The sequence below is a fragment of the Chlorocebus sabaeus genome, chromosome 26, assembly GCF_047675955.1.
Source record: "Chlorocebus sabaeus isolate Y175 chromosome 26, mChlSab1.0.hap1, whole genome shotgun sequence".
Classification (NCBI taxonomy): Eukaryota; Metazoa; Chordata; class Mammalia; order Primates; family Cercopithecidae; genus Chlorocebus; species Chlorocebus sabaeus.
Genome location: NC_132929.1, coordinates 45,166,392 through 45,180,102, shown reverse-complemented (window position 1 = coordinate 45,180,102; position 13,711 = coordinate 45,166,392). Strand labels below are relative to the sequence as shown.

The following is a 13,711-nucleotide window of genomic DNA, read 5'->3' as shown; positions in this document are numbered from 1 at the left end:
CATGAGGTGTTATCAAGCCCAGCTTACAGATGAGGGATATTGAGGCATAGAGAACTGGCCCAGGGACTGACAGCAAGTATTGGAGACCTGCCTGCAGAGCTCACTCTCCTGCTCACTCCACTCAGCCCCAGGCTGCCTGCTTTGCCTGGCTCTATGACATTCCTGAGCCCCCAGTCATATTGTCAGTCAGGGCCTCTGCGCTTATGCCATCTCCTAACCACTCCTCAAGTGCCACCAAGGCAGCACCTGGGTGCAGGGGAAAGAAAGATAGATCAGACTGTTACTGTGTCTATGTAGAAAAAGGAAGACATAAGAAATTCCATTTTGATCTGTACTAAGAAAAATTTTTCTTATTTCTTTTCTCAATCTCTCGTCCCACCTGATGAGAAATACCCACAGGTGTGGAGGCGCTGGCCCCCTTCACCTAGGTCTCGACTCCTGTTGTGTTCTACAGTTCCCATTGCAGTGCTGTGACCCCCAGAAGCTCAGGAAAACAACTGACTTCCTGGTGTTGCCAACAGGCAGAGAGGAGATACAGCCAGTCCTTACCCTGTAGAAGATGGGGAGGGAGTCCCACATGTATGGATAAGCAAAGGCGAGCACACGAATCACCTTACAGAGTCTGGGCTTCTGGATTTCAAGAAACCTAAATGAGGGAAGGAAAGTGGGGAGGAAATGGAATGAAAAGAGTCTCAGTAAATTGCACACGCACATGCATGCACACCGAGGGCCTGGTCATCGACAGAGGACAAGCATTTTTGTACAAGCTCCTGTGGCCAGCAGCTTCTCTACCAGCCTCATCCATTCCTCCCACCCCAATGGAAGTGACAAAACTTCAGAGGCAAAAAGATCTCCAGAGACACCATCTCCAGACCATGGGAAGCAGTGGTGTCTAGACTAAGCCAGAAAGGAGGTGCTGGGTAGAAACCCTTTGAGGGCCAAGTTACGTAACTGCCAAAGAGCCTTTTAAAACTCTAGTTGCTACAGGGACAGGGAATGAGTAGGGAGCATCAGGGGATCCACTGCCACAGACTCTTGGGGGGCACACTGCAAAGGCTGAGATGCACCCATCTAGTTGGAGCCCAGGTATTATCACGCAGGAGGCCTGGGTTGAAGTAGGCATTTGATCCTTGGAGAGCTTTCTGGAATATTTATACCACACACAGGGATACTTGGCTTGGGAAAACTAAATAAACATGAAGTCTTTCCTTCTCTCCTTCGTTGCCACCCTCACCCAACCTCCAATCCAAGACAGCTGACAGCAACATTAAAACAAGTGATGTCGACTGTTGAGAGGCAGGTCCCCCCAGACAGAACATGACAGGACCTCAGCTGACTTGGGCCCAGCCTGGGGCAGCAGCTCAGGGTATGGGGAACTGGGCCGCACAGAGGGCAGGCTGCACACTGGGAGGACACGAGGATGGGCAAGGAGGATCTCTGCACAAAACCACAGCCCTGAACTGAGGCCTGGGTAAGGAAGTGCTCATGGGCCCTGGCTGGGCCACCAAGGCCAGGTAGTAGGGACAGGTACAGTCCCCACATCAATGCTGAGGTGTACTGTGGAGGGCTGTGTCCTCCCTCAGGGCCCACAGGGCTGCATGGTAAGGAACCCAGCACAGGGGATGCAGAGCCACATGCTGAGGCTCCCGGGGACCCAGCACAGAATCAGGTCTAAGGATGTGGACATTGTCCAGGCTAGTGTGCTCCACTCAGTCCTCAGGGCATCCGAGCACAAACGGCCCACCCAGAGATTCCTGTTTCAGGGGAAAGGGATACCACTGTGTGCCCCAAGAAGCCCCACGGCCTCCCAAGACAAACTCCAACTTCACTCCAGCCCACTTTGGTGTTTCTTCTTTGCTGACCCTGCCTGTAAGTCATACATGGCACATGGCACGTACCAGGTGAGAAGCTCAATGAGAAAGGACTAGGATGCATCGTCCCCCCAAAAAAGAACCAAACTCTAGGAGAGGTGAGGCAGCAGCACTGTGATTTCATGTGGAGAGCTTGATCAGGACACACTGGGTTCAAATCCTGACTCTGCCCTTCACAACCACGTGACCTCGGCTGGTCACTAACCTTTGTGTACCTCCTGATCCTCACGGGTGACACAGGGACAATGACTGTGCCTCGTCACAGCCTTGTATGGATTCGATGAAATGATGCTCGTGAGGTGTTTAGAACTGTGCATGGTACAGTCACACAGACTAAATAGCAGCTTTTAAAAAACATGCATCGTGGAGCTTCATTCTCTCCCCCGCCCCACCTTGTATCTATGTTGGTCCAGAAAATAGGAACAGGAGGGAACAAACAGGTTCTGGGTGATTTGCCTGAAGTCAGATGAGTCAATAAGAAGCAGAGCTAGGATATAAACCCTGGGCTTTCTGGTTCCCAAGTGTCACCCCCTCTGCCTCAGGCAGTAGGCTGGGTAGCCTCAGACTCCGCCCAGCCTTCACCCTTCCCTGCCCGCTCTGCCCCTGGAGCAGAGGGCACACACTCCTGCCATCCCGAGAACCAGGTACCTGCCTCACCGGCCTTCTTAGTCCTCCAGCAGACCCTGCCCGGCCGCGGCAGGCCGCCCCCTTCTGCCCTGTGCCCTGCCACCGCCTGCCCTCTCTGGGTTGAGAGGCTGGCTCTTAAAGGGCCCCTGTGGCCACTTACACTCGAAGAAATCTGGCTCTGGCTGGCGAAGGCCATCCCCCAAAGCATGGATTTTCTGTGACTTGAGACAACATTTCGCTCGGCCTGACAAAGTGTTTCCCCAGGGACAAACGGACCAGCCTCTCCAGCTGCAAAGCCGAGTCTAGAGGGAAAAGAGGAGAAAAAGCAGAATAGAAGAGAGACAGCAACAGAGAGAAAAAGGCAGAAGGGCCAGTAGCTTGGGAGAAGGGCTGCCCGCTACCAAGTTGCAGTTCCGCATCAGGCCACGCGATGTCGCCACAGCCAGAGCAGAGCCACAGCCACAGCACCCTCAGAGGCGCCCCACGCGCGGCCCCACAGCCCAGCCTGCTCGGGCTTAGGGCAGTCCCGCAGCAGAGGGCTAAGGGGCTGCTATACAGGAAGTCAGGTCTCTGCTCAGAACGAGGTTGGCAAGGCACACTGAGTTGCGGGAGAAGCCTTCGTTAAGAGAGGGTTGATTCAACACAGTCTGTTCTAAACCCTGACAACACAGCTGAAAGGATTGGCAACTGGAATTCCGGAAACTAGGGCTTGAAAATAGTGGGCCTTCGGAAAAATCATTTTATTGCAGAGGCGCACGCACGAGTGCACGTGTGTGTGTACATAAGGGCGGTGGTTATGGTTGTTTTCTTGTGTAGGAGTTGTCTTATTTTGGAGAACTGCAGGAATGTGGACATTTCCCCATGCCCGTACCTGGCCAATCCTCTGAGAACCATGTCTGCTGAGCCTTCTACCTCCTGCGCTGACCTCAAACCCCTTCCAGGTCAGCTCCACCCCTCTGAGCTGCCTCAGCGACTGCCAAGCTGTCCTTACAGCAGAGCTCATGAGTGAAAATTAATCTCTTGCCCTCACAGCTCTGACCAGCGGGTTTTTCACTCAGCAGCTCTTTGGGAAAAAAAAGCAATCAATAGTTGGACGCATTGGATGGAGATGGACAATGATTTGTGATATACAGCACTCGCTGTGTAACTGACATTCCTAAAGAGAGTGACAGCCCTTTCCTGTGGAGGCATGAGCGGGCCAGGGCCTCGGCCACCCCCGCCTTGCTCCAAGAACCATGAAGAAGGCACGCATTCTCTCATTTCCCCTCTCAAATGCTACAGAATGAGAAGGCAGTTTTCTGGAACATATTCAGTTGAACCAAAGTCCATGATAGTAAGAACCAAAAACCACTCAGGGTACGACAAAGCTATGTTGAGATTGGCCTTAATGGTCTGCCTTATAATGGAATGAATGCCATTTCAACCCTGATTTTCAGGCAAGCATCAGATAACTATCAAGCTAATATTGAGGTTCCTGGTCTCCCCCTGTGCTCCTGGGAGGGGAAGGTGGTTCTCTCCTGCTCTGCCCAACTACAGCTGGATAGAGCAGGAGGGAGAGGCAGGGGTGGAGCCTGGGGGAGGAAGACAGCTGGGAGAGGAAGCTTGGAGAAGACACTAAGGCATTGGCATTGCAGGATGCCCAAACCAGAGAGGACCCAGAGGACGTTGTTTCAGATGCCCTCACTGAAGATGCAGACCCTGAGGCCCAGAGGGGACAGTGACTGCCCTGAGGCCACACAGCAAGTCTGGGGGAGCAGGGTTGAAATTCAGGCCTCCAGATGCCCAGACCCTCCTCTCCACCCACTTCTCCTGAAGTTACTCAGGGCCAGCATCACTTCTGCACGAGTCAGCTTTCTCACTCTCCAGACACTAAAGGCAGAGATAGGGAGTGAACAGAGTGGAGGACAGCTTGTAAGAGCAGCAAAACCACAGACAGGGGAATGTGGAGCGAGGACGAGGTACAAAGGGCACTGGAAGGGCCACAGCTGGAATGCCCACTCTACCTTTGGGTGCAAAAGTGTGGCACGTGCCCCCTTCCTCCTTTTTGCTTCCAACATAGCCCACCACCTCCCTCTCCCCTCAGCTCCCACTTCTGTGGCTGTTAACATGCCTGGAAACCCCTCAGGGCACAGAAGCTGAGTGCATAGGATTTTTTTTTTTTCCCTAGGAGACTCTCATCCTTCATGAGCAAAGGACCAGTCCTCATAGGACTCACAAGCCCCCAGCCCACCATCCAAGTCTCTCCACAGCTGCTCTCCTCTATCCACTCCTGCAGACTCTGGCAGCTCTGATGCACCTTGCTGCTTCCCGACCCTGGCCCATCCTCTCTGTAGTCTTCATCCTTGTCCTGGCTGGTTGCTCTGTCCTCCTCTTCAGCTAAAGTGTTCCACCTCCTTCAATATCCAGTCCTAATGCCACTTCTCAGAACCCTGTGTATCTCAGCAGGTGTCATTCTGCCTTATCATTATTTGTTTACACTCCCTCCCGCTACACTCTGAAGGAAATGATGGCCTCATGGGCCTCTAGGGGCATCTGCAGTCTGTCTCTCCTACAGCACTGGGTGCTCTCTGAAGGCAAGGGCATCCTTCTGGCACCCCCAGCTCCTAACGTGGTACCTGGAGTATGGCAGGTATTTAAGGAATGTTGGATGGGTGGGTGGGCGTGTAGATGCGTGGATGGATGGAATAGCCACAGATGCACTCTATAAATAAATAATCCACTTCATTGGCAAAGGGAGAAGCCCCCAAACTCAGGCACCCAGGAGATGTCTGGCGAAACTGCCCTGTCAGATCAGTTCCTCCAAAGACACCAGGCATGCCACATCCAAAAGACCCCATCTGTTATATCTGAACCATCAGGGAAGACTCCTGGCTAGAAGAAAGCAATCTAGGCTGAGCAGGGTGGCTCACACCTGTAATCCCAGCACTTTGGGAGGCCGAGGAGAGTGCATCACCTGAGGTCAGGAGCTCGAGACCAGCCTGGCCAGCATGGCGAAACCCTGTCTCTCCTTAAAAACAAAACAAAACAAAAATTAAAACCAGCAAGTGTTCTAAGAATCTGAATTATGAGCTCCTGGGGAAACCATCTTGGATCATCCATTCTGGAGACAATTTCTTTTTTTTCTTTGCTCCATTGCCCAGGCTGGAGTGCAGTGGCATGATGTCAGCTCACTGTAACTTCTGCCTCCTGGGTTCAAGTGATTCTCCCGCCTCAGCCTCTTGAGTAGCTGGAATTATAGGCGCCCATGACCACACCCAGCTAACCTTTGTATTTTTAGTAGAGACAGGTTTTCACCATGTTGGCCAGACTGGTCTTGAAACCTGACTTCAGGTGATCCACCCACCTGGGGCTCCCAAAATGCTGGGATTACAGGTGTGAGCCACTACGCCCAGCCTCACTCTGGAGACTTTCTTCCACACTCACGAAGCCTTCTCTTCCTCTTTTGCCCTCTCAACCTATGGTGCTCTCCCCGTCTAATCCTAAATTTCAAACATCAGAGTCACACAGCCCTAGGAGAGCCAACAGACAGGAGTAGTGACTGGTCCAAGGACCAGGTCCAAGAGTGTCCAGGTTCCTGGACCATGGCCGGTCCACAAGTCTATGCACCCAGGACTCCGGGGCTTGCTTCATCTCTGCTGAACTTGTTTCTGCAGCATTATTACTTTTCTATGTGTGCTACACCTCCCTTCATCTGTGGCAGAGACTCCAAGAAAGAGACTTTCACTCTCATGGAAGGCAGCTCCATATTTCCAACCCGCCTCAGCACAGGCGAATGGAAAGCGAGTTGGAACAGGTATTCCCGATGCTGTTTCAGAATCTATCCTTCCATTTAAAAATAAAAAACAAAAACAAAAAAACTGGTTTGTCCTGTTTGTGAAACTTGCCTGCCCTCCCTTGTGAAACTTGCTGGCCCCACACATCCCAAGGGTCACCCAAAGGAAGGTGGAGACAACATCATTCTGGAGAAGTTACCAGATGGGGCATATTTCACCTCCCTGTTTTTTCTGGGGAGACGGGGGCGAGTGGAGGCCGGGAGATTCCACTGGCTCGCTGGAGTTGCCGTTGCGGAGGACAGAGAACTCAGATGTACCTGCCAGCCTACCTTTCCCGACCAGCACCAAAGGCCTCCAGCCCAAAAGTACTGGCCTTGGCACTCTTCAGCCAGGGCTGTCACCCCAACACAACCATTTGGGAGATTCCCTGAGTATTTTAGGGAAAAGGAACTTCGGGCAGTTCTCTTCTACAAAGAGCTGAATAAACAGGTGTAGTTATCCCCATAACAACATAAAAACATTCTCTACACTCACACCCCAGTGAGTTTTCTTGAAAGAAAGAAAGAAAGAAAAAAAAAAACAGTGGGAATTAGAGCCAGTGAGTTGGGCCTGACTCACAGTGATGAGGAATGCATAGGGCGTTTGAATAACACCATCATCCATCACATATGCCCAGAGGCAGGCACACCCAGTCACCATTAGTGACCGCACATTTGTAGGGCACCTCCTCTGTGCCAGGCTTGTGCTAAGTGTCCTGGGTACATTACCTGTAATTCTTCCATTTGCCTTAGGGGTATTTGTAACAGCCTCATTTTACAGATGAGCAAACTGAAGTTTGAGGTGGATAAGCGACTTGTCCAGCAATTGAAACAGCTGCATCATTTGTAAAGCCTGGTACCAAATCAAAGAGCAGGGACCTCCTTGTTCAAAAATTATTACAAATTATTAAGAATGCAGCAGACGATCCCAGGAAGGCGAGGCTGCAGTGAGCTGAAATCCCACCACTGCATTCCAGCCTGGGCCACAGAGAGAGACCCTGTCTCAAAAAAAAAAAAAAAACAGGTCAGGCATGGTGGCTCACGCCTGTAATCCCAACACTTTGGAGGGCCAAGGTGGGTGGACCACCTGAGGTCAGGAGTTCCAGACCAGCCTGACCAACATGGGGAAACCCTGTCTCTACTAAAAATACAAAAAGTAGCTGGGCGTGGTGGCGGGTGCCTGTAATCCCAGCTACATGGGAGGCTGAGGCAGGACAATCACTTGAACTCAGGAGGCAGAGGTTGCAGTGAGCCGAGATTGTGTCATCGCATTTCAGCCTGGGTGACAGAGTAAGACTCTGTCTCAAAAAAAAAAAAAGCAGCAGAGTATTAGCAGCAAGTATGAGGCTCTCTGAGCATGGAGGCCTGGAGCTTGCATGCCCAGGAAGCTGGTTTGCCAGCAATAGGAAGTCCACCTGGAACAGAGTCCTAGGTTCCCAAGCACCTTTTCCACTGAGCCCACCTCTTCCCCAGCTCCCTCAAAGAGTGCAGGGAGCTACACGAAAGACCCTCCCTCCCCTCCCATCTGAGGTCAGAGCGACCCAGTACCTGGAGTAGCAGGAGAGGCCTGTGCTGAGGATGGTGTTCAGTACAGCCATGGCCACGTAGTAGTCGTGGAAGGTGGTGCACACCAGCGTGTCTGGGAACGTGTATGCAGAATAGGCAATGGCTGAGCCTGGGGAAGAAACGCCAGCCTTGGGAGAGGAACCAGGCCTTGCCACCATGTAGGCCCCTTGCAAAGACCGTCCCCAGCATTTGACTTGGGCCCCATCATTCCCACAGTCCTGGCTCTCTGCCCTTGCTGGGGCCATTCCCCCTTCCAGGATGTCCTCCTCTCTCTTCTCTGCCCACCCAAATCCCATCCTGAGAGTTTACTGTGAGCCTAGCTTTGCTTCAAGGGCTTTACATATATGACATCACATAACACTTCAACCATCCTCCTTCATAACTCTGTACTTATCCTCAATGCACAGATGGGAATGTAATCACTCGTCCAGGGTCCTGCAGCTAGGGAGTTAGCAAAGATGGGCTTCAAACCCAGGCAGGTTAGTGACAGTCCCCGCTTTTAGCCACACGCTGTGGTCCACGATGACAGACCCAGTGAGCCGAGCTCCACTCAGAGTGTGCACATCTCACTTGCCCAGGGACATGGGTGCTCCTGGTAGAAAGATCAATGTTGGAGGGAGGGCCCTTGCTGAGACAAGGATGTCATATCAGCAGCTGGGGGACAGCCCAGCTGAGAGGCTGGGTGTTGCATTGTGTTTTAGGTTTTGGCGTTTGTGAGAGAAGGGTTGCTTAAGGACCTTCTAGAGACCTGTTTGCTGAAGCATTTATTTGGAAGAGCAGGGGAGATCACTGTCCTTTTCAAAGGGGCCAGGGGTGCTTCAGCTGGGGAGACGGGCCTGGACCTGCACCCTCACCTCCTGAGGTCTCCCCCAAGGGAGGCAGCCCAGGGCCTGATGGCCATGCTTAGGACACCTGTCATTCCAAAGACATCAGGAACCATGGAGTCCTAGCTCAGGGCTGAACAAGGCCTTGGGCCATACAGGTTGATCCCTGTCTTCTATCCCATAGACAGGTGGATCTAGCGAAGCTGGCCACACAGGCAAAGAGGGTGAACACCAAAGCCTCCTGGTCCCATGTTCCCAGCTCCAGTAGGCAGCGCGCGAGATTTCAGTGGGAAGCTGCCTCCAGAGGGACAGGCAAGCCCTTCGTCTGGCCCCTTACTGGGAGGGGGTTCCCTTCTGGACTGGGACACATTCGCTCAGCAGATGCCACCTGGGGCAAGCTGTGGGCCATACAAGAGCCAGGGAGCCTCTGTCCCTGCCCAGAACCGCAGCCAGAAGCAAAAGATCAGAGCCTGAGGGAGTGTGGGGCAGGCACTCAGGATGGGTGGAGCACAAGGCACAGGAGCTGATCTTGGAACAAAGTCTGGCAGGTCATCTGGGATTCTGACAGGAGCCTGAGGGCAGGGAGGCTTTCAGCTTTGGGTGCAGGCTAAGGAAAGGGAACTTCCTCTTTCAGGCACTAAGGGAGTCAATGAAGGATTTTGATGACCAAAACCTAGTGAAAGCGCACAGGATGGCCTGAGGGAGGAACCCCTGGGAGCCTGGGAACACCTGTGGTAGAAGGTGTTGTGGAAGCCTCCAGGGGCCGGGGGAGGTGGAGAAGGCTGTGATAACTGTGCAAGTGAGAGGCCGGGGCCTGAGTCAAGACGAAGGGGCAGTGCCACTTACAGCAGGTAGGAGAGAAGTCACCTGGCCTTAATAACCAATTGGCCAGAGGGTGGGTGTGGGCGGGGAGTGAGAGGAAGGGGACCCCGAGGATTAGCGAGGTTTCTGACTGGGGAGAAGGAGTAGGGGCGCGACCATAGTCAGGCTGGACATACAGAACGGTAGCAGGTGTAGGGGCAGGGGCAGGAGCAAGTACAGTTCTTGTCTCATGGCTCTGAGGTGGTGTGGACCTCAGGTAAGAGGTCTACACTGGAGATAGGGCTTCTCCGGAGGTGGGAAGAGATGCACTAGGCTTGGAGGAGATCCCCGGGGAGCCAGATCATGTGAGAGGAGAGGTCAAAGGACTACTTCTGAGCCTCTCCGCCCATGTGTGCTGGAAAGCAGAGGAGGGGAGCCAGTCCAGCGGAGGGGGGACATGGAGGGTAAGAGGGAATCCAGAGGGTGGGAGGGGACCCAGGAGGGAGGGAGAGATGTGACAGGGACCAGAGAAAGAGAGGGGCACTGAGGAGGCCTGAAGTACCCCTGTGTCAATCTCGGCAGTCAGGAGGCTGGGACCCTGGACAGGGGCACGCACATTCCCTGCTCTCTTCTGCAAACCCATCAAACCCTGAGGGTAAGCCTGGCTCACACAGAAAGGGGCAAGGTCTGGTGAATGCTGGGGACTGGACAGCAGAGCACTGAGGAGTGGGCAGTGAAGCGGGAAAATGTGTGTGTATGTGTGTGAGTGTGTGAGTGAGCATGTGTGTCTGTGTGTATGTGCGGTGTGTGTGTATGTATGTGGTGTGTGTGATGTGCATGTGTGTGGTGCGTGTGTGTGATGTATGTGAGAGTGTGTGTGGATGTGTGTGTAGTGTCTGAGAGTATGTGTGCATATATGTGCATGTGAGTGTGTATGTGGTGTGAGTGTGTATGTGAGTGTATTGTGTGTATATGTCAGTATGTGTGGTGTGTATGTGGATGTGAGTGTGTGTGGAGGGTCTGAGAGTATGTGTGTGTGCATGTGAGTGTATTGTGTGTATGTGTTGTGTGTGTATGTGAGTATATTGTGTGTGTGTCAGTATGTGTGGTGTGTGCGTAGTGTCTGAGACTGTGTGTGTGCCTCTGTGAGTGTATTGTGTGTATGTGGTGTGAGTGTGTGTATGTGAGTGTATTGTGTGTGTGTCAATGTGTGAGTATGTGTGGCATGTGGTGTGTGTGTGTGGAGTGTGTGCATGTAAGTGTATTGTGTATATGTGGTGAGTGTGTATGTGTATGTGTGAGTGCATTGTGTGTATGTGTGTCAGTACGTGAATGTGTGTGTGAGTGTGAGTGTGTGTATATGAAGAAAGAGGATGGAGGTAGGCTCCTCATGGACAACCTTTTGGGCAAGGAAGACAATAATTGGTTTTCTCACCTAGAACGGGACCTGGAGGAAGAATCTAGAACTCATATCGTTAGGGATAGATGCATGCCCACAAGGGGAGGAGAGGAGAAAAGGCTGGAAGAGGGGGCATCATAGTCAAAGAAAAAGACAAGGAAGAGGGGACAGTCAGTACCCATTTTCACCAGCTTAGGTTGCTGCTCTATTCCCGCACACTCTGAGCATCACTCTGATTGCTCTAAGCCTCTGGACATATGAGGCTCATGAGCTCACCCTCTTCCTCTTGCCTGGCATGACAGAGACCAGCACTGATGTACTAGAGTCAGTTCATTCTGGCCTGTGAGAGAGCTGAGTGCTGAACACAGCCATCATTAAAAAATTAAATCACATAAACTTGCAATTAAATAAATCCTATAACAAAAGTACTGAGTACTCAATGACTACATCTACTGTATCTGCATGGTGGAATTTCTGTAATGGTGTGCTATGCATATGTCTTCCCACCTTTGTGTTCTGTGATGTCATGTTGGTAGGTTGAAGCTGGCCATGATGGGAAGATTTACACCATAGAAACTGGCAAACACCGCAGATCAGGGCTGTTGTGGCTAAATATTTAGCAGTGTGCTTATGGACAGTTTCTTATAAAAACCCACTGGGAACCTGGACAGGGGCACTGGCATTCCCTGGACTCTTCTGCAAATTCATCGAAGCCTTCCAGTGACCTTAGCTCACAGCAGAAGGGGCAAACAGCCCGCTTGCAGGGGAAGGAAAGCAAGAACAAGGCCTCACATACCCAGGCTGAAGAGGTTGACGGCGCCATAGTCCAGGAAGTAGCAAATGTGCCGGGCATTCTTGGACATAGAGCTGAAGGTGTGTGCACAGCTGGACGCAAGCGGGTACACGCAGCTGGTGCACATGTACACAAGCATGGGCCAGGAGTAGTTGTCATTCTTGATGTCTGTCACATACAGTGCAGTCACAAACCTCCATGCAAAGAACCTGGAACACAGAGGGCCCACTCACCTCCACGATGAACACAGAGGGCCCACTCACCCTCCACGATAAACAGAGGGTCCACTCACCCTCCGCGATGAGCACAGAGGTCCCACTCACCCTCCGCCATGAACACAGAGGGCCCACGCGCCCTCCGCCATGAACACAGAGAGCCCACTCACCCTCCACCGTGAACACAGAGGATCCACTCACCCTCCACCATGAACACAGAGGATCCACTCGCCCTCCACCATGAACACAGAGAGCCCACTCGCCCTCCACCGTGAACACAGAGGATCCACTCGCCCTCCACCGTGAACACAGAGGATCCACTCGCCCTCCACCGTGAACACAGAGGATCCACTCGCCCTCCACCGTGAACACAGAGGCCCACTCGCCCTCCACCGTGAACACAGAGGATCCACTCGCCCTCCGCCGTGAACACAGAGGATCCACTCGCCCTCCGCCGTGAACACAGAGGATCCACTCGCCCTCCGCCGTGAACACAGAGGATCACTCGCCCTCCATCGTGAACACAGAGGATCACTCACCCTCCACCGTGAACACGGAGGATCCAGTCCCCCTCCACCATGAACACAGAGGATCACTCACCCTCCACCATGAACACGGAGGCCCACTCACCCTCCATCATGAACACGGAGGGCCCACTCACCCTCCATGATGGAAGCTCCTCTTAGATCCTCACCTATCTACTGTCTCCATTCCCTCGCGATGACCAATTCCTTTGTGTTCTCACTTTGGGGAAATACGGTGTGTTAGGGAGGTGGGGGGTCCTTTTTTAATTGGGAGGCAGTATGTTGGGAATGGGCAGGTGAAGTAAGAAGAGAAGCTTTATGTATATCTAGTCCAATCCCCCAGCGATTCTCCAGCCTCAGTTTGTGTGCTTCCAGGGATGGGGGGCTCATTACCTTCCAAGGCAGCTCTAAGGACTGGAAAATTCTCCTTCATTGGCTCAAATCTATCCTCCTGTATCTATCTCCATTTGATTGGCCTAGTTCCCTCCACCAGGATCATAGAAAACAAGCTTAACGTGCGTGCGCACATGTTTTCTTGTTTTTTTGTTTTGTTTTGTTTATTTGAGATAGAGTCTCGCTCTGTCTCTAGGCTGGAGTGCAGTGGCACGATCTTGGCTCACTGCAACCTCCGTCTCCTGGGTTCACGTGATTCTCCTGCCTCAGCCTCTCGAGTAGCTGGGACTACAGGGGCCCGCTATCACGTCTGGCTAATTTTTGTATTTTTAGTAGAGAAGGGGTTTCACCATGTTGGCCAGGATGGTCTCGATCTCCTGACCTCGTGATCTGCCCACCTCGGCCTCCCAAAGTGCTGGGATTACAGGCGTGAGCCACTGCGCCCGGCCGCCTATCAAATATTTTAAGGCAGTCTTTCTAACCCTCTCCCACCTCCTTGAACTTCACATTAAATAACCCCAGTTCCTTCAGCCATTCTTCGCAGGATCTAAATTTGGCGTTACCACCATCCTTGTGGTTTGTCCTTGCTCCATGTAGTTTATCCATGTCCCTCTTGAAGGCTCCTCAAATAGAAACAATGCCCCAGGTGGAACCTTGCAAACCCAGAGGACAAGAGGACTATTTTCTCCCTCCTCCTCCACACTGTTCCTCCACTAAGAGTACAATCACTGTTCTGAATAGCTAGTCCCACAGCTGACTCTCAGCAGAGCCTAGATCTCTATGCAGAGACACTTCACAATTCTTCAGCAGATCTGCCTGACCTGCAATCCACACATGAGGTCCCGCCTGCAGAGCACCTCACTTCCACAACCCACGCCTAGAGAGCT

At 52.5% G+C, this 13,711-nt stretch overlaps 1 protein-coding gene across 1 annotated transcript in view; it reads right to left on the bottom strand.

Moving 5' to 3' along the window:
• Positions 1-13,711, bottom strand: part of PAQR5 (progestin and adipoQ receptor family member 5) — a 62,626-nt gene that overhangs the window by 9,500 nt on the left and 39,415 nt on the right. The window contains exons 4-6 of the mRNA XM_038010097.2: positions 11,696-11,901; positions 7,858-7,984; positions 550-646 (exon numbers count right to left, since the gene is read on the bottom strand). Coding sequence (XP_037866025.2) covers positions 550-646; positions 7,858-7,984; positions 11,696-11,901 — 430 coding nt within the window. The remainder of the gene's footprint in view (positions 1-549; positions 647-7,857; positions 7,985-11,695; positions 11,902-13,711) is intronic.